At 36.1% G+C, this 21,147-nt stretch overlaps 1 protein-coding gene across 2 annotated transcripts in view; it reads left to right on the top strand.

Annotated features, from left to right (window-relative positions):
• ppp1r9bb (protein phosphatase 1, regulatory subunit 9Bb) overlaps positions 1-21,147 on the top strand; it is a 54,881-nt gene that overhangs the window by 21,263 nt on the left and 12,471 nt on the right. Inside the window, exons 2-6 of one of the 2 annotated variants that reach the window (XM_056469696.1) lie at positions 10,106-10,238; positions 13,587-13,707; positions 13,801-13,905; positions 19,649-19,784; positions 19,987-20,133. In XM_056469696.1, coding sequence (XP_056325671.1) covers positions 10,106-10,238; positions 13,587-13,707; positions 13,801-13,905; positions 19,649-19,784; positions 19,987-20,133 — 642 coding nt within the window. Of the gene's footprint in view, positions 1-10,105; positions 10,239-13,586; positions 13,708-13,800; positions 13,906-19,648; positions 19,785-19,983; positions 20,134-21,147 lie in introns of both variants that reach the window. The other variant, XM_056469695.1, reaches the window with a different exon arrangement.

Below are 21,147 nucleotides of genomic sequence, written 5' to 3'. Positions count from 1 at the left end.
AGATTGGGAAATTGGTTTTTAGAAAAGTTATTACAACCCAACAGATGCCTCCTGCTTACCATTTCTGTTTGTTATCAAAACTGACAGTTGAAGAGGCGTGGTTAACACAAAAGTCCCTTTAAGGCAAGTAATTTCACTCGGCGGAAGTACTGTGCAGAGACTTTCCAAGGGGCATGTGCTGGAAAATGCAAAAAAGAGGGGAGGGGGTTTCGGATCGCGAACTAAAGAACACTTTTGTACATTTTTGAAGGGCACTTTTTATCCAAGAGAAAAAAAGGCATGTGCACTGTACAGGTTGAGCCCTATCTGTGCATGTGCCTGCACGGTGGCCATCTTTGAAACCGTATGCTCGGCCATTCGTCGATGTGTTGGTCCGTTGTGGTAAAGAAGGAGTTGTGCCAAAAGGCAAAGCTCTTGATTAACCGGTCAATCTACGCTCCTACTTTCATTCTCCCATTCCTATCGAAAGGACAAGATCTTGGATAAAAGCAGCTGAAATGAGTTTCCTTTGCAGGGTGGCGGGGCGCACCCTTCTAGACGGTGAGGAGCTCTGTCACCTGGGAGGAGCTCGGAGTAGAGCCGCTGCTCCTCCACATCGAGAGAAGTCAGTTGAGGTGGTTCGGGCATCTGTTTTGGATGCCTCCAGGACGCCTACCTAGGGAGGCGTTCCAGGCATATCCCACCGGGAGGAGGCCTTGGGGAAGACCCAAGACATGTTGGAGGGACTATGTCTCTCGCCTGGCCTGGGAACGCCTTGGGATCCCTCCAGAGGAGCTGGAGGAAGTGTCTAGGGAGAGGGAAGTCTGGGGTTCTCTCCTAAGACTGCTGTCCCTGTGACATGGCTCAGAATAAGCGGATGAAACTGTACATGACATAACATGACATATTTCTTATGTGTGTGAAGCAAGTATTCGCTGAGATTCCAGTTTGCATGTTTACCACAAAATCTTTCCTAACAGCACAGGTCTGGTCTGAGCTCCTCCTCAGGAGAAACATCAGTCTTTAGTAATCAATGATTGGTTCCTGTACTAGTAGGCGGGGCTTCGTTCGCCGTATTGACCAATACACTTTTCCCCATTCAAAACTATACGAGTGACATGTCTTGTGTATCCTATAGTCTTCGACCACGTCCAATACCTAAGACAAACATAATCTGAGAATTGAACTGAAAACAGGAAAAGTAAGTGCATTGTCAGATTTCAATTTTAGATTACAAGGACAAACCATTTTTTTCTTAATGACATGCATAGATGAATTTTTCACCACAAGAATTATGTTTCATTTTGATTTCATTTGTACTTTAACATGGAGATCATGTTCATACAGTTTGACAAGCCAAAATCATAAAAATCATCATATAATCACACTGTGAGCCTGGCTTTAAATAAAAATGCCCAGATAAGATATTGATACTTAAAAACTGTACTTAGGTACCATACTGAAGTAAATTAATAAATAAATAGTTACTGTCCACCAAAGGCAAAGATAGGACAGTTTCAGTGGAGGAGGGATATTTCTGACCATCTGTTAAGAGATGTGACCTACTGGCACTGTCACACAACTGGAACACCACTGTCTGTCTGCCTCTCTCTCTCTCTTCTTAATCCGATGTTTGTGTCCACCGGGCACAGCAAAAAAAAAAAAAAAGAAGCCAGCCACACAGTCTAGCTGAATCATGTGGTCTTAGCTGCTGTATGTGGTGCATCAGAGGGTTTTTTGCAGGTGGAAGTGAAGCACAGATGGGAGTAAAGCGCCGTTTTTCTCTCCGGGGTTATGTGTGTGTAATGTGGGATGTGCTGCTAACAGTGGGACGTTTGCATTAGGACATGAGTGGGTGGAACTGAGGGATGAGGATTTAGGACGCTGCTGGTGGTTGTCTGGCGTTGGGGAATAAAGACTGTCTGATATTATTTTTGTTTGATTGCATAACTACGTTCACACTTAGTCAGTTTTACTTCCGTAATGCCTGTTTCAGTCTGAGAGACAGGATATTGCATGGAGAGGAAAAAAAAACAAGTAGGACAGCTCTTGATTGGGAATTGATTGGATTTTTTTATTTTTTGGGGGGTATGACAGGTGGCTTGGTTACATCATCTGAAGAGAAGACTCATTTTAGGGATGGGCGAAAAGTAAAAATATGTAGCACAAGAAAATGCTGTGCACGTTACTCATTTTTAGGTTTAAATATATGATTGTTTGGGTTTGTCAGCCATCTTGGATAGATTTTCTCACTAAGGATCCTGCTGATGTTGCCAGCCATGTGTGGGTATAAGTACGTGCCATTTACAGCTACAAAAGATAAATTATTCAATGTTTTGTTTGATGCTGAAATGTATTTACAGCTGTAAAAAAAATAATTATAATAAATTAAATAAATTTAATAATAAATAAAAAATAAATTACGAATACATATACTTTGCTTGTGGCCCTGGACTAAAGCCAGACACAATGGTCATTTTTAAAAAAGTTTTATAAAGAGATTTATACATTATGTCAACAATGTATAAATGAGGGATTTGTTAGGGTGGGGCAACATTTGGCCGATATGTCACTATTTTACAATCTAGAATTTAAGGGTTAAAAAAAAGTATTGAGAAAATCTCCCTTAAAACTCTCCAAATTAAGACATGGATAAGCATATCACTACAGAATATTTTAGTTATACAGAATATTTTACTTTTACTGTAGGAAATTTACAACATTTCTTTATGGAACATGTTTATACACAAAATACCAATGATTTTTGCTATAAATTAATTGATTATATATTGTTGACTATTCCTACAAATATACCTGTGCAACTTCAAATGTAGTATGTTTGTTTTGCTAGCACACATTGCTAATCCTAAAATGAATACTTCATCTGCACAAGTTAATCTACAGAAAAAATGTATATTTTTGGTAATCTTGAATTAAAATCTGACCATTTGCTTCTGCGTTTGGAGTGGTGGTCCTTCTGTTCAACCTGAGGGCTTCCAAAGCAACTGTATGTCAATATCCTTACCGTTGCTATGAGGGAATGATGCGCAAAAGAAAGCCAGTGCTTAATTTAAGTCAGATCTTGCTGGATCCTGTTCCGGAAAATATCAGATATTCGTGTTTTGTGTTCCAATACTTATTTTAATGAGAGAGAGAGAGAGAGAGAGAGAGAGAGAGAGAGAGAGAGAGAGAGAGAGAGAGAGAGAGAGAGAGAGAGAGAGAGAGAGAAACATGACGGTAGTCACCATGCGCAAGTTAAAGCAAAAGTCAAGTTTAACTATTGGCCCTCAACAATATTTTCAGCCAATCCGCCTTCTTATGTTTACAATCACTCTCATTGGTTGGAGATTGTTTTGTGTGCAGTGAGCAGCGAAAATAAATAATGGCATAGTGGCCAACCTAAATAATATTTGTATTTTCAAAATTGCAAAGAGGCAGTCATGCATATTTCATTTTTTAAAACCACAAGTAAATCTGATAATGAGCCTGAAGAAAAGAGATATTGAGAAGATGAAACTGCGCAAATAGATCAGGATAGCAGGAAACAGAAGCAAAGCGATCTCAAGTCATCCAGAAAACATGACAGAAGAGGTAACTGTGGGCTCTTCTTGAAGATTAGAGTCATTTAATTATTCTTTTTTCACTCGGCACATAATAGTGTAGTGTACTGAATAGTGGTTGTTCATACGATTTATGTTTGTAGCTACATGTTTTTATTACCCATGACTGACCTATAACATTATATGGCACAAAATAATCAAAGACTGTTCACAAATGTGATGCTCTTTTTTGTTATCACCGTTTAATGACGTCTGTTCTGGGAAAACGGAAACTTTTATTCCCTTTTTTTGTTCCGGGAATAATTCATTTACAAATTAAGCACTGAAGAAAGCCCCACCCCCTACCCAGCATTCCGTTTCAGTTGGAAGTACATCAACATACTGAAATAAAATTCTCCGCAACTTCCGGTTCCTTACATAAAATACTTATCGATACTCATGAGTGTTGCCTTCTTTGTGTTTAAAAATAGTTTAAAAAGGTACCTTAAAAGGCTACATAATTATGTTGCCTACATTTTAAAACAGCTGTTAGGACAATGATAATTTAATATCTTAAAGGTCCTGTGAAAGGTTAGAAACGTGCATTTTTGTTCAATGTTTTACGTAACTTGAACTGAAACATGAAGACAGGGCAGAAGATAGCCCCTCCCCCTTTTTAAAAACAGCCAATGGCATTTCATTTTCATCACAGTTCTGCCAGTGAGTTCAAGCGAATAGAGCAATAGCAACTTGATGAGGGCAGATACTTGAAAAAAAGCATTTTGATTGGTCAGATTTGATGAAAACCTGAAGAATGAGGTCATGTCAAAAAACATTGATCCATTTAGGCTGAAGTGACAAACTGCTTTAGATGTTTATGTAAACTTTGTCAGTGTGTTGGTCACTTACTTGATTATAAAAAACTTTATTTTAATTTCACGAGGACTTTAAAAGTAAGGATGTCCCGATCAGGTTTTTTAGCCCTTGAGACCGAGTCATTTAAGGATCTACCGATACCGAAACCCTAACGATACTTAATACATAAAAAGAAACAGATCCAGGATGTTCCTTATTTTTTATTTAATTCACCTCATTTTAACATTCAACAACTCTATTAACAAACAGAGCACTTCTGGGAGGTCACTTGAACAATCAAGTAATAAATAACATAAATTCTTCACTTTTGGACTTTAGTGCAACAGTAAATATAAAAATAATCAAATATAAAAACAAAAAGCACCATGACTTATAATCCTCGGCAGGCAATCCCAAGTTTAAATATCTCACAGTTTGCTATGGCAATGTTGCCATCATCAACTTTATAATACCTCCAGACCGCAGACATACTCGCGCTTTCCGCTTCAAGCTGCTTCTGTGTTTTATTTTATGGGAGTCTGAAACCGTGTGATCGGACAGATTTCTGATCACATGATCGGATCTAGACCTCCCTATTTGAAAGTGCTGACAAATTGTGCGCTCACAAATTCAGAAGCATTTCTGTGTCTTTGAAATAGCATAGAGACCTATTATGCTTAGTAATTGTTTCTGAATATTTTTAGAAATTTGGAGTTTGAATTGCAATAAAAAGGTAAAAGGATAATAAAAAGCATGGCTATTTATAGTATTTACAGTAGCAGTCCGTACAAATGTAAAACATACATGTATGTTCAAGCGGGTCAAGTTTGCGCAGGCAGCACCCACGGTAAAAAGATTATATAAAACTGTCAGTGTGAAGCCTCAAGAAGTGCTGTGAAGTGGGCACACCTGCTCTGCCCACACAGCCTTGCTTTCAATAGAGAGCCACTTCATTTCCATCCACAGTCAGCGCATCAGATAAAATAATTAGAATCAAATGGCATGCAACACTTAGGAGTCTGTTTATTTTTTAAAGGTTTTTTTATTATTGCTTAGTGTGGTGCAAATATTAATTGCCATGGAATTACATAACATACAATTGGGGGCTTGTCCGGGATCTAATCAAAATATTTAAACTTTTAATTTTGTCCTGGATAATATTTTTGTGTGTGCATACTTGTATGGTGTGAGGAAAAACTGTGATTTAGAAAACAAATTCTTCTTTTAATTTCACATTTTGCCATTTTGAAGTGAGCATTATGTGAGTATTAGACAAGGAGTAACTTTGATTTGCAAACATTTGTTGCTAAACCAACATTGGAAGTTTTTAAGCAATATAGAAAAGATGAGTTGTTGCAAATAGGTGACCTCTATTGTATTCCTGCTGTGGTGAGGCAATCTTTACAGTGAATTATTAATAATGAGATTTTTTTTTGCATGAACCTGTAACACCCCAAAGACAGGAAAACACGAAATCGTGACCCTTTTAAGGATTCCCAATAGCGTTTTTAAAATCTCCAACGTTTACATCCATCCAAGGTCAAAAACACAGACACACACACAAACAGCATTTTCCCATAGTGTTTCAAGGACACAGTCTCTCTATACCCCTCCTTTTCAGAACCTACACTGTTCAAATGCCTCTCTGCCTGTTTTCATAGATTTAATGTCTGCCAGAAACCAAAAACCTACCATATCTGTATTTCAGCTCCAGAAGCTTCCTCAGCATTTGTGTAAATGGTAATATGAACAGCATTGGTTTTACTGCATGAATCTGAGCCCCAATTCTCTTTTATTATGCTAAATATTGCAGTGAATTAAATGAACAAGCAGTATAGTTAAAGCTCCAGTATGATTGAACCACCTAGTGGTTAAACTAAGTATTGCAGTCCAAATTCAAAATATTGGAGAAGGTTTTTTCCACCCAGTTCCTTCGACTAATCGCAAACCCAGGTTTGAGGAGTGAGCGCCCCTGATGATTGATTCTTAAAATGTATAAGCTGCTCAGATAATGTGTACATTTGTAATGTTTATATTATTGCTATTTAAAAACCAACTGTGCAAATTTATACAACTCTGAATCTCTGTCTCATTTTGGAGGCTGCTACTGTTCTCTGGATGTGGCTAAGTCAACCCAGGGTGTCGAAATATGATTGGGTAATCTGATAGTGGGCGGAGTTACACAGACAAGACCAAAGACTATAGAATATACAAGACATGTCACTCGTATACTTTTGAATGGGAAAAATGGTAACTGTCAGTATGACGAATGAAGCCCCTCCTTCTGGTACAGGAGCCAATCAGCGATTGTTATATGGCAAATAAAGCCCGCCTTCTAGTACAGGAGCCAATCAGTGATCGCTATAGAATGACAACTCTTCAGGGGAGGGGCTCAGAGCAGATTTTGCAGATTTTGTGTGATACGAACATTTAGAAATGAAAGTAGAAGTAGACAGATGTTGTTTAATTTAATTGGTTATTCGTAATATGTAATTTAATTGTAAGCTTGGCAAGTAGTTTTGGAGAATTTGATGTTTCCCCATTCATACAGAATGCCTGAGTATACTGCCCGGGAGGTGTTTCAAAGATGGCCGCCGAGTGAAATGATTTGCCTTGAAGGGACTTTGCCAAGACAGACATAGAGTTGAGGAACTATGACGTTAAATTATATGCAAAAATCCAGAAGCAAGTTAGCATTTTAGCAGTTCTGGTTCCCTCGTCCCCAAAGTCTATGGGTATTTTGATTGGGATTTCGGTTAAATTGCTTAAATAAGGTTCGTGGTAAACAAAAACTCAAGATACTTTCACATTTTATTCTATGACATAAATCATATCAGCTACATCACACTCCTGATTTTTTAAATGGTTACGCTTCTTTAAAAAGACGGTTGTTATCAAGTTACTAAATGGGATTACATGTGGGGTCGGAGACATTATACGTCATCGAGCTGAACTGGTCAGGAACACAGCCTGCTTGCGTTGGGAATTTGGATTTGTTTGTGATTAAAGTTTTAATTTTCATGAATAGTATTTTATAGTATATTTCTAATTGGGAATTCATATTGTGTGTAGATAATGCCTTCACTTGTAAAGACATATTTATATAAGACAATAATAAGATATTATGGAGATACTGCTTACCAGTGCAGTCTGTCTCTTTCCTGCTCTCAGTAATGCAAACGTGTAAATAAATGTGTAAAAAATACACACGTTAACTGTCATTTTTAACGTGATCAATACATTTTTCATTGTTTTTTTTCTTCATCTAAACACATTTAGCCTCGGCTGGGTCAATTGGCGTTTCTGTGTGGAGTTTGCATGTTCTCCCTGCATTTGTGTGTCCAAAGACATGCGGTACAGGTGAATTGGGTAGGCTAAATTGTCCTTAGTGTATGAGTGTGAGTGAGTGTGTATGGATGTTTCCCAGAGATGGGTTGCAGCTGGAAGGGCATCTGCTGCGTGACCCCAGATTAATAAAGGGACTAAGCCGTAAAGAAAACTTATAATAACTGCATTATTTACACAAATTTAAAGCATATGTGATGGTATGGGCTGCTTTTCGCTGTACTTTGTGACAAAAAAAGAGTATTGCATGTTCTTCTCTATTCATGATGGAACTTGCAAGCATATAGACTTGTCTCTCACGCCTCATTTCTGTCATCTATTATTAAGGTAAGCGGGCTGTATGCACGCGAGCGATACACTTATTTAGTCTTATGATAATACTACGTAGGCACACTTATACATACAGTTATAAAACCTTTACAACAACTGTAAAAGAAAAACAAATAGTATTTCCCAGGTAAAAAAAACTATCCAAAAGGCACGTAGGTCTATACAGATGTGTTTTGTGTACTTGTATTTGTTTATAATATATAGCATGGATTATAATATAATAAACCAAGAGATGAACTCTTTGTCATGGACCATATTTCTAAAAATAAGCTTGAAAAGTCGTCTGTAACAGGGTGGTGCTGACATCGCAAGCGAGTGCCCTGCAGGCACTATAGTCCGTTTATAGCCTAATGTTAGCTTTTCAATTCTTGCGTTTGCATTTAAGATCTAAAAGTGCTAATAGATGTATTTTCGTGTAAGGATTGGACAAAACGTGTAAGCGTAATGAACTGTGTTTGAACACAGAGCTTATTATTTGCAATCTTTAAAAAGCCTATGGGAAAATCCTATAGGGATTTTTTTTCGAGGGAACCCGTTTTATGCTAGCAGGCAATTAGCCTACAAGGTGACGTCATAGTTCCTCCACTCTATTGACAAGACTGACACTGAAAGCACATTTTCAAAGGAGAATAACTGACTTTGCATTGTTTTTCAGATAAACAAGTATGTTCACTTAGGATGATTCCTAAAGCCCCAGTGAAATTAAAATACATTTGTTAGATGTTAGTTTCAGGCTGTTACTTTCAAGGATATTTATAATCTAGTGTGCTCCAAAACAGTGAAATAATGTGCAGTCTCTACGAAATAAACTGGATGAACTTCAGGGTAATGTCTGATTTCAGAAAGATTTGAAAGATTGTTGCATACTTGGTTAACTTGGAGGCTGCGGTCGACTGCTTAAATTCTGTGCAGAAGAGCCGAGCACAAATTTTATATTGTCTATGGAAACTATCATGTTTTCACATTGGCCCCAATATGCTTACTCTTTTCTATCGTGTTTTTATTGAGTCTATTCTATCCTTCGCTCTGGTGGCTGACTCTCAAAAACAGGAATAGACTGAACCAGGTTATTAGGTGGTCTAGCAGTTTGATTGGTAAATCACAGATGAGTATTGAATTCCTGTATAGTAGGTAGCTTTTACAGATTTCCCTGAACATTAGTAACTGTAGCTCTCATCCGCTGTCTGAGGAGTTTATCCTGCTCCCTTCAGGTTGAAGGTTTCTGATGCTTTTTTAGTAGGACAAAACGGTTGACTTTGTCCCATCATCTATTGTTGCTCTGAATAAATTGTAACCTTTTATAAGGTACTTTGTATGTGTATATGTGGGTATGTACAGTTGAAGTCAGAATTAGCCCCCATTTGAATTTTTTTTCTTTTTTTTTAATGTTTCATAAATTATGTTTAACAGAGCAAGGAAATTTTCATAGTATGTCTGATAATATTTTTTTCTTCTGGAGAAAGTCAGTTTTATTTCAGCTAGAATAAAAGCAGTTTTAAATTTTTTAAACACCATTTTAAGGTCAAAATTATTATTATTTAAAAAATTTTAATTATTTAAGGCATTTTTTCCGATAGTCTACAGAACAAACCACCGTTAAACAATTACTTGCCTAATTTCTAGTCAAATATTATTTACTGTCATCATGGCAAAGATAAAATAAATTATTACAGATGAGTTATTAAAACTATTATGTTTACAAATGTGTTGAGAAAATCAGAATGTGTCTCCGTTAAACAGAAATTAGGGAAAAAAATAAACAAGGGGGCTAATAATTTAGTGCGGCTAATAATTCTGACTTCAACTGTATATGTGTGATTAAATTGCATCAAATGCCAAACTTTTCGGCAAAAAGAATCTACCTACGGGTACTAATAAAGACAACTCAACTCATACAGTGACGTTTAGAAAATATTAAAGGGATAAAAACATTCAAAGGTCACCTAGTAGTTCAGACATGCTCCACCCCCTTCAAGGTGCTTCTCATTTGCTCTTCATTTGATGTGCTTGAGCTCAACCGCTGTCACTGGGTTATTAATATACAATCAAATTTTCAGGTATTCACAACCTATTCCAATGAGGACTATGACAGGAGGAATGATGACGTGGACCCCATGGCTGCTTCTGCTGAGTATGAGCTGGAGAAACGCGTGGAAAGGCTGGACCTGTTTCCCGTTGAGCTGGAGAAAGGTACGGAGTGGCGGTCAAATAAATGATGCTTGGAAAAGTCAATAAATGGGTGGATATATTGATGGATTAAAAGCTTTGAAGTTGACAATATGGATGGATAGACCAGCGAGTAGATTTTTTTTCCATTTATTAATTTTTTTTTCTTTTGAATAGAACACAATAGAAGATGACAAATTTGGCCCCAAATTATTTAAGATGTAAAATAAATCTTTGGTGTCTTTTGGTACATCCGGAAACAAATGCACTGTATTTCTGCACTATTCTCTGTCATTTTGCTATATAAATAGTATGAGTAGTGCATTCACACTGTGCACTTTGTATACCATATAAAAAGAAGTCTTCATGCACTCAAAAGTTGCAGCTTAGCTCACAAAGCAAAAAGGGGAGGAGCTATCTGACTACGGTTTCCCAGTGGTGGGTTGCAGCTAGAAGGGTATCTGCTGTGTAAAACATATGCTGGATAAGTTGGCGGTTCATTCTGCTGTGGCGACCCCTGAGTAATAAAGGGACTAAGCTGAAAAGAAAATGAATAAATGAATGAATTTTCTCCTACGTAAGTGATTATGGCATGGCGAATGCAGTTGTATTAACAGCAGGTACTATTTGGTAGTTTGTACTTTTATTTCACTTATTTGGCAAACATTAAAGGTCGACTGGGAAACAGTTTGAATGTTCGTTTAATTAAAAAAAATTGTGTTTTTAGTTGTAAAAGCAACAAATAATAACTTGACTTCATGTTGATCATTTGGAAAAGTGGCAGAAGGTAGATTTTTCTGATTAATCATCTGTTGAACTGCATCCCAATCATCACAAATACTGCAGAAGGCCTACTGGAACCCACATGGACCCAAGATTCTGACAGAAATCAGTCAAGTTTGGTAAAGGTAAAAAATCATGGTTTGGGGTTACATTCAGTATGGGGCCGTGCGAGAGATCTGCAGAGTGGATGGCAACATCAACAACCTGAGGCATCAAGACAGTTGTGCTGCCCATTACATTAGAAACCAAAGGAGAGGGCAAATTTTTCAGCAGGATAGCGCTCCTCATACTTCAGCGTCCACATTAAAGTTCCTGAAAGCAAAGAAGTTCATGGTGCTCCAGGATTGGCCAGCCCAGTTACCAGACATGAACATTATTGAGCATGGCTGAGGTAGGATGAAGGAGGAGGCATTGAAGATGAATCCAAAGAATCTTGATGAACTCTGGGAGTCCTGCAAGAACGCTTTCTTTGCCATTCCAGATGACTTTATTATTAAGTTATTTGAGTCATTGCAGAGATGTATGGATGCAGTCCAATAAGCTCATGGTAGTCAGACACTATATTAAATCTTTTTCCACTGCACCATGACTTTATATTTTATACTGTACATTATTTTTGTTAAGTGATAAGACTTTTGTCTAAGCAAAGTGAGACCTCACTGTCCTAATTAAATAATTAAAAATCAAGGCATGATCATATTTTATTTAGGTAAAATAAGCGTAATCTAGAGGCTTTTGCCTTTCATAGAAGCCACTTCTGATACCAAATGATCAACTAGTTAACTAGTCAAGTTATTATTTGTTGTTCCTAAAACCTGGATAGGTGACAAGACTTTTGTCAGGTAGTGTATGGGTATAAGTGCATAGTGTATATGTATATAGTGTGTCACAAACAAACAGCTTTTATGTGTGTCCCTTTAAATGCAAATAAGCTGCTGCTCTCCAGAAGAGGGTGGAGCTTTTAGATGAAAACAAACAAATCTCATGCAGGCAAATATGACCAGTGGCAAATTAAAAGGACATTTTACACATAGCACATAGCTACACTACTAGTACAGTTCTCCTTTCCTCAAAGAAAAAGAAAAAGGAATTATGAATGAATTATGGGTTTTCAGAATAATCAAATCAAATATCTCTGTTCTTTGTGAATATAGTCAAGAGAAAATGGTAACATTTAGGACTGGGCGATTTGGACATTCTAACTCAATTACGATTCATGAATGATTATTTTATTTATTTATTTTATGTATTTGCCCTCATAGTTCACTGACAGTTTTTGTACAGTAAATAAGCTCACATATTACAAGTGAGAGATTTTTGAGTGAAGGGTGCAGTACTTGATCTTAAAATGATTAAAGTAAATGCACACTATCTACTATCTATGATTATTTATTGAACATCAACACTGAACAACTAAAATTAAACACACGTTGCCTAAAACGCATCTCTCTGTGCCGCCCACCGTCATCATCGATACCAAACCGACCTATCATAAAAATTGCGCTATGTTTCGTTGTGATGTATGAGTACATTTTTTTTGAGAGGTATATATATATATATATATAAAATAAGTATAAATAAGTATATAATGTAAAAAGTAAATAATATAATAAGTATGAATCATAATATAATAAGTATAATTCAGCCTTAACAGAGCAGGGTCACATGACTCCACACACGGTAAGGAAAGTATTTATTGACCTGGACAAATTTGATCGATTATAGGTTCTGAATAGCGATTTCGATTACTTTTCTATTAATCGCCCAGCCCCAGTAACAATCATATATAGTATGAAATGACACACTTGTTCTGGGTTTGAAGTTAGAGCACAAAGCCTTTAGGAACAGCGTCAAACTGTCCCTTGTACAAGTGTATAAGCAGATTAAGGTGGTAATAAAATTTTTCTGTAAGGATGTTGAAAAATGCTTACAAAAAACTTTTCTGGGTTGGCATTTATAGCACTTAAACATAGAAAAAGTCCTAATTTCATGATATGTCTCGTTTAAATAATTAGAGAGGTACTCATAAGGTAGTTTTTGAGCTTATAAGTCTGTTCATAATGGTTTGTTCTACAAATAGTAATTAAATAATAAATAATTAAAGTATTTTGATATCAGTATCATACATGTTTATTATCACATTATATTGAATTATTGAATATGGGCATATTTTTTGTGCTATGTTTGTTTAGCATCTTTGTTGTTCTTTCATAATATGGTGAAATGAACTTCACATTGTCAACTTAAAATAGTATATAGCAGTGTTTCTCAACCACATTCCTTGAGGACCACCAGCTCTGCACGTAATCCATGTCTTCTTAAGTAAACACACCTGTTTCAGATCATCAGCTCATTAGCAGAGACTGAAAGACCTGTAATGGGTTTGACAGACAAAGGAGACATCCAAAACATGCAGTGTTGGTGGTCCTCTGGGAATGTGGTTGAGAAACACTGGTGTATAGTACACAATCACACTTTTCATACTTTGCAATAGTATATTGATGGATTTTGAAATGAACAAATAATCTTTGGCGCTATTGCAAGCAGTATTGTTACTGAATTTGCCATTTTTTTAATGTCCATCATCAGACAATGAGGGTTTGGGAATCAGTATTATTGGCATGGGTGCTGGAGCTGACATGGGCCTGGAGAAGCTTGGCATATTCGTAAAGACTGTCACAGACGGAGGAGCTGCTCATCGGGATGGCAGGTCGATGTTATGCGTATTTTACAGAATCATTTTTGACTTGATTTTTTAAGGTCATTTGACAATAGTCACACTGCTCATTTTTTTCCCATTCAGGATACAAGTGAATGATTTGATAGTGGAGGTGGATGGAACAAGCCTGGTTGGTGTAACTCAAAGTTTTGCAGCATCTGTTCTGAGAAACACATCCGGGACCGTTCGGTAAGATCAGATGGCTAGCTGGAGAGCACAGTGAATTTCTAACTTTTTATATTCACTCTGTCATCAAATCTACAGTCACTACGATGTCCTTATTCAATCATATACTTTGTTACTTACCTGAAAGAACAGGATATGCTTTTTAAAAATATCTTATTTGTAGTTTGTAACATAGCTGTCCTTCAATGTAAACAAAGTCCATAGTAAATAGAAATATGTAATGTCAGAAACTGCATATTATTCAAGTAAGTACTGCATTTGAATTTAAACTTACACTCACCGGCCACTTTATTAGGTACACCTTACTAGTAGCGAGTTGAACCCCCTTTTGCCTTCAGAACTGCCTTGATCCTTCGTGGCATAGATTCAACAAGGTACAGAAAATATTCCTCATAGATTTTGGTCCATATTGACATGATAGCATCTAGGGATGCAATGATTATAGATTTTGGTTGTACGATTATAGTCTGAGAAATAATCATGGTTTCACGGTTATCACCATTATTATGCGCTCATTAATTTCAAAACACTACTAGTTTAGAAAATCACATGAAATCTTTTTTAAAGTGTTATTTATTTATGCTCAGTAATCAGTTAGTACAGCACATAATAATATTAAAAATAAACAATAGTCCATTTCTCTCTTTGTGCTTAAAAATAAGTGATTTATTTTTTTGCATTTAAACAGAAGTAATAATTTTACACTGAAAATAATTGACAGAACAATAAATAAATAATTAAAATAAGAATAAATAAAATTGCATTTGTCTAGTTGAAATGTAGGTCTTTGATATTTGTAAATGTATTTCAACCTTTTACATTTGTTATTTCCGATATCTAAAATGTATTTATGAATATAATTTATGATTTCCAAAATGGCTTTCTTACAGTCATTGCATTCATGATATTTGAAATTAGCATTACTACAAAAGATGTTAGAATAATCAATATAAAATTTTTTCTTTTTTACCAGTAGTGATTCAGTTTTTGATATCAAGAAAAGACATTTGCACTACTTGCCACTTCAAAAAATATCAATAATAATTAGGATAAGGAATTTAAACGTGGACGTTATTAGTCTTGGTGTACAAGCAGCTCATAACTTTAAACTAGAGCAAAGTTGGCATAACTTGGTTTAGTTTCAGCAGTTTTGTTCCGTGCAGAAATGGGGTGTTGAAAAGCCTTTACGATTAATTACCTGTGACAAATTAAAGCGCGGTTACTAAAAAAGTTGCATCCCTAATAGCATCACACAGTTGCTGCAGATTTGTCAGCTGCACATCCATGATGCGAATCTCCCATTCCAACACATCCCAAACGTGCTCTATTGGACTGAGTTTTGGTGACTTTTGAGGCCATTTGAGTACAGTGAACTCATTGTCATGTTCGAGAAACCAGTCTAAGATTACTTGATAGATGATTTATGGCGTGTTATCCTGCTTGAAGCAGCCATCAGAAGATGGGTTCACTGTGGTAATAAAGGGATTGATATGAGCAGCAATACTCAGGTAGGCAAGGCATTGACACGATGCTCAATTGGTACTAATGGACCCAAAGTGTGCCAAGAAAACATCCCAGACACCATACAAGGCAGGATCGATCCATGCTTTCATGCTGTTGACGCCAAATTCTGACCCTACCATCCGAATGTCACAGCAGAAATTGAGAATTGTACTCACAATATCCTGTTCTTAGCTGACAGGAGTGGCACCCGATGTGGTCTTCTGCTGCTGTAGCCCATCCGCCTCAAGGTTCGGTGTGTTGTGCTTTTAGAGATGTTCTTTTGTATACCTCGGTTTTAACAAGGGGTTATTTGAGTTATTTAAGTGTGTAAAAATCCAGTAGATCTGCAGTTTCTGAACTACTCAAACCAGCTCGTCTGGCACCAACAACCATGCCACGTTTAAAGTCACTTAAATCACCTTTCTTCCCTTTTCTGATGCTCGGTTTGAACTGCAGCAGATCGTCTTGACCATGTCTACATGCCAAAATGTATTGAGTTGTTAAGATGTGATTGGCTGATTAGAAATGAACGTTAACAAACAGTTGGACTGGTGTACCTAATAAAGTAGCCGGTCAGTGTATTTCACAACTGTTAAACAAGTATGTTATAGTATGAATGTGAATAGTATGAATTCAGATGTACTTCATCCGCCATTATCATCGCATGACCTAACCACGCCTTTTGCATCGCTACACTTCCATTCATAAATTCTTCTATGCGGCCTCATGCCATAGTAAAATATCCATTGGATGCGCACATCGGAATCTTACCAGAAGTAGTTAGCCATCTGGGTACTTTTCGCTTAGGCTGAGTGTCCATAGAAGAGTTTTTGGACTGTAGAAACCGAGCACTGTACTAAAAACGCTCTGTGAGCATATTTGCAGCACAGCTTTTTCAGTTGGTTGCTATTATCTCGCAGTACCTTTAAAAGTTGAAAGTCTTTAGCAGATTATTTGTTGACAGTTTCGCCCCTGCTTCACTGTGATTGGACAGCTAGCTCAAAAGGGACTTTGATGGGCACCACGTTTTTCTGCGTTGCTCAGCGCTGACCTTGTGCCTCGCTACACTGCGGGCACTCCAAAAATGCATTGCATTTGCAGTTTAAACAAACCTGGATTTTATTCATATGTAAGTCCATAATGACATGAAATGTGCGACTCACTAGAGGGCGCTCAACTTTTCTACGTTACTATAGGCCGTAATAAGCTGCTCACCGAAACAATGAGTAAACTCAAAAAGCTGGAAATTACTGTGACAGATATGTATTATGTATATGGATTATCATATATTTTTGTTTCATTTACATTTACCTTCAATAATTACTGTCATCTAATCTACAGGCATTGCTGCATTTTAATGGATGTTGTACACTAAAATATACTTACAACTGTAGGCACAATTAACGGGGAATTAATCAAATGCTACTTTCAGTTAATGTCAAAAGGACTGTATTTATCAATTGTGTAGACATGAATAATACCAGAGTGCTTTAATTATTGGTGATAAAAGCTGGAAATTAGGACTGTTAATTAAAAAAGTATGCCAGAATCTAATTTGTATTGATAATAATTAATATTTAATTGTTGACCCATTATTCATGTGTCAGCCAAGAATAATAAAACTGGGTCAAGAATAATGAAACTCTTTGATTACAAGAGGTCAATAATTTAATGAAGTAAATCACTCACTGTGAATCAAATGCATGTCCTTCATTCATTTTTCATAATTTTTTCTGTATTTTTTAAACAAAAATACACTAAGGTAAATGATATCTTTTGTGAGTCGTGACCCAGTACCGTGCAATTCTGCTGTATAATTTTATTTTGCATTTCCTCTTTAAAAGCTTATATTCAAATACATACAGTTGAAGTCAGAATTATTAGCCTCCCTTTGAATTTTTTCTTTTTTTTTAAATATTTCCCAAATTATGTTTAACAGCACAATTTTCACAGTGTCTGATAAAAGTTTTTCTTCTGGAGAAAGTCTTATTTGTTTTAATTTGGCTAGAATAAAGGCAGTTTTTAATTTTTAAAAAACATTTTAAGGTCAAAATTATTAGCCCCTTTAAACTATTTTTTTTCCCGATAGTCTACAGAACAAACCATCATTGTACAATAAATTGCCTAATTACCATAACCTGCCTAGTTAGCCTAATTAACCTAGTTAAGCCTTTAAATGTCACTTTAAGCTGTATAGAAGTGTCTTGAAAAATATCTAGTCAAATATTATTTACTGTCATCATGGCAAAGATAAAATAAATCAGTTATTAGAAATGAGTTATGTTTAGAATACTATTATGTTTAGAAATGTGCTAACCAAATATTCTCTCCATTAAACAGAAATTGGGGAAAAAATAAGCAGGGTCTAATAATTCGGGGGGCTAATAATTCTGACTTCAACTGTATGGCATGATTTTAAACATTTTTGCACATCAAAATTCAGCTAAACTCTGGAAAAATAACAAAAAAGGAGGGGAAAGAAAGCTGTCTGGGGTGAATAAATATAATCAACACAAAAAAATTCTTCATTCTATGAAAAAGGTTGGAGACAATTTACTGTACCTAGATCACTTGGACAAATCATAATTATTAATATCACAATTGTTATTTAAATACAGCTCTCACATTTTTAAGGAAGTTACTGCACTTTAAAAAAATGAGTAAACCCGCTCTAACTTATAACCGTTACGTTGACTTAAAGGGCACCTATTTACCCCTTTTACAAGATGTAAGATAAGCTTTTGGTCTCTCCAGAATGTGTCTGTAAAGTTTCAGCTCGAAACACCCATCAGATAATTTATTATAGCCTCCTGTCTGTCTGACTACGGTGTAGCTGTTTTTGTAGCCTGTGGCTTTAAATCCAAATGAGCTACTCTCCCCACCCACCGCTCTGACGTGCATGTCTGCTTTTCATGCGCTATATCAGATAAACAGCAGTCAGTGATAGAGACAGACACGGATGAAGCTGAAATACAGCTCATTAGTCAAAAATACCTAATAAGTTTATTTGATGTATTTGCGGTGGAGTCTATTCAAGCCTTTCTGAAATGATGAGTCACACAGAAATTCTGTTTGCGGTAACACACACAAACACACACACACTATATATATATATATATATATATATATATATATATATTTAACTTATAGAAATCACAGAGTGTTTATTTGCAAAAACCTGTCAATCAATTCGGCGGGCAGGGAAAACTGCACTCCTACATCATGTTGCGGTGGGCCTCAAAATCACTGGGATTTGGATCTTGTTTTAACGTCAGGAAATTTTAAAAAAGAGACTTGTTGGGTTTCTATCATTCCAATATGACAGTGGACACACTATACCTACACACAGTTCTGTCCAAACAGCTTACAAAATTTGATTTTCATCATAGGTGCCCTTTAATTTGCATAATTTTTCTTTGACTTAATTTTTTATTTATGGCAACAGGTTGTTTACTCAACTTTTTAAATAAAGTCAACTAACCTCTGTTAAAAGTGTAGAAAGACATGAAGACAGTAATAAATACAACATCACAGATTTATGTTTTCTTACTTAGCCTCATGTTATTGTGTTAGCTTTGCATTTCTGTTATACTTCCACAACGTGGTGAAAAGAACATTTCAGTGTAAACTTAAACTTCTTTTTTTTTTAAGATTGACTCTGGATCATTGCCTTCTAATATGAAATATGCCTCCTCCTCTGCATTCATTCAGCATTCAGCCAATGGGGTTATTGTTACAGTTGTAATTATGTGTTACAAAGATTGTATTTAGACGAGAAGAATAGTACATTTCATTATTGTGGATGAGTGTTATTAGGGGATGCCAGAACAAGGAAAGGGTTTATGAAGCCAGACACTGGTTGGAGGAGACACGAACACGAGGAGCAATGAAAAGGGAGGAAATTGAGGATGGATAAAAAAGGAGGAGAAAGACAAGCATAGAAGGATCTATAAGAGCCATATCAACAGTACTCAGTGATAAATCTTGTTGCATCAGTATAAATAATGTATTCTTATCATCTCTGATTTAAAAACAGACATTCTTAACTAAATGTTTTTAAGCTATACAGAGTTTTACTTAATATGTTTAGTCAGTTTGATTGATGTGAGTTGAGATGACTAGATAAGTTAATTTCATTCAACTAATTCAGGTGCATTTCTTGAGAATCAAACCTATAGTGCTGCACTCGGAAATAAAGGCTTTAGACTACATTTAGGTGTGCGATAAACCCCTCTTTTCTCAGGTTTATTATTGGCCGAGAAAAGCCGGGAGAGCAAAGTGAAGTGGCCCAGCTCATCCAGCAGACTCTTGAGCAGGAGCGCTGGCAGCGGGAGATGATGGAACAACGATATCGAAACTACATGGGCGATGAGGAAGAGGTTTGACACATCTTTGCGTCACATAGTTAAAGTGGTGATTATTTAAAAAAAAAGAAACTGACAGTGTTTTTTACTAATGAATTCACATCTTGTGTCTGTGGCCAAATTTAAAAATGTTTTAAAAGAGTGTTAACAAATATGAATTTTCTCTACTGTCTATAATTCACAAAAAGTTTTTAACCCTGATCTTCGCTTCTAGCAGGGTGATTACGGAACAGATGAAGAGGAAGAAGATGAAATGAGCCCCACATACCCCAGTGCCATAGAGGTGTTCGACTTAGCCGAGAATGAAGACATGCTTTCACCCGTAGAAGTGGACCCTGAGAAGCTTGCCCACAAATATAAAGAAGTAAGACACAAATTTGTAATAATATTATATACAAAATAACAATTATATTGTCTGATATAAGAATTTTTTTTAAGTATTTACAATGAAATATACTTGCTAGTGGGCGACACAGTGGCTTAGGGGTTAGCACTGTCACCTCACAGCAAGAAGGTTGCTGGTTTGAGTCCCGGCTGGGCCAGTTGGCATTTCTGTGTGGAGACATGCGCTATAGATGAATTGAATAAACTAAATTAGTGTATGTGTGTGAATGAGTGTGTATGGGGGTTTTCCAGTGATTTGTTGCAGCTAGAAGGGCATCCGCTGTGTAAAACATATGGTGGATAAGTCGGCGGTTCATTCCACTGTAATGATCCCTGATGAACAAAGGGACTAAGCTGAAGTAATATAATATAATATAATATAATATAATATAATATAATATAATATAATATAATATAATATAATATAATATAATATAATATAATATAATATAATATAATATAATAATGAATGAATATACTTGCTACTAAAAAAGATTAATCTGTTTTCAGCTATTAAAAATACTGATGACATCAAGAAACAGATTTTACTGTGGGACTTTGACTAATAACCATTTGTAAAGCAGACTGTTCAGTTACAGTTTCCAATTCAGTCCCTAATTAGATTGGGCTTAACCAAACTGATACTAAATCTTATACACGATGGGTTGAAATGCATTTTAAAACACAGTTTGAAATTACAAACTCCACACCAAAAAATGTGTGATGTGTGTATATATAAGTATGTATATGTATGTAAATATATTGTAAAATGCTGGACATTCTTGAAAATGTACCTGTAATGTGCTTTAATTTGATTTTTAAAGGTGTATGTTGGTTTCTGTTGATATCGCATCTTATCTAGGCATTTACCTGTGCAAACATGTACTTTAAAGGGGACCTATTAGGCAAACATCACTTTTATAAGGGGTTTCAACACAGTTGTGTGGCACCAGTCTGTGAATATAACCACCATCAAATGTTAAAAATGTATTTT

Source organism: Danio aesculapii, chromosome 12, assembly GCF_903798145.1.
Source record: "Danio aesculapii chromosome 12, fDanAes4.1, whole genome shotgun sequence".
Classification (NCBI taxonomy): domain Eukaryota; kingdom Metazoa; phylum Chordata; class Actinopteri; order Cypriniformes; family Danionidae; genus Danio; species Danio aesculapii.
This window is presented reverse-complemented; position numbering and strand designations above follow the sequence as displayed.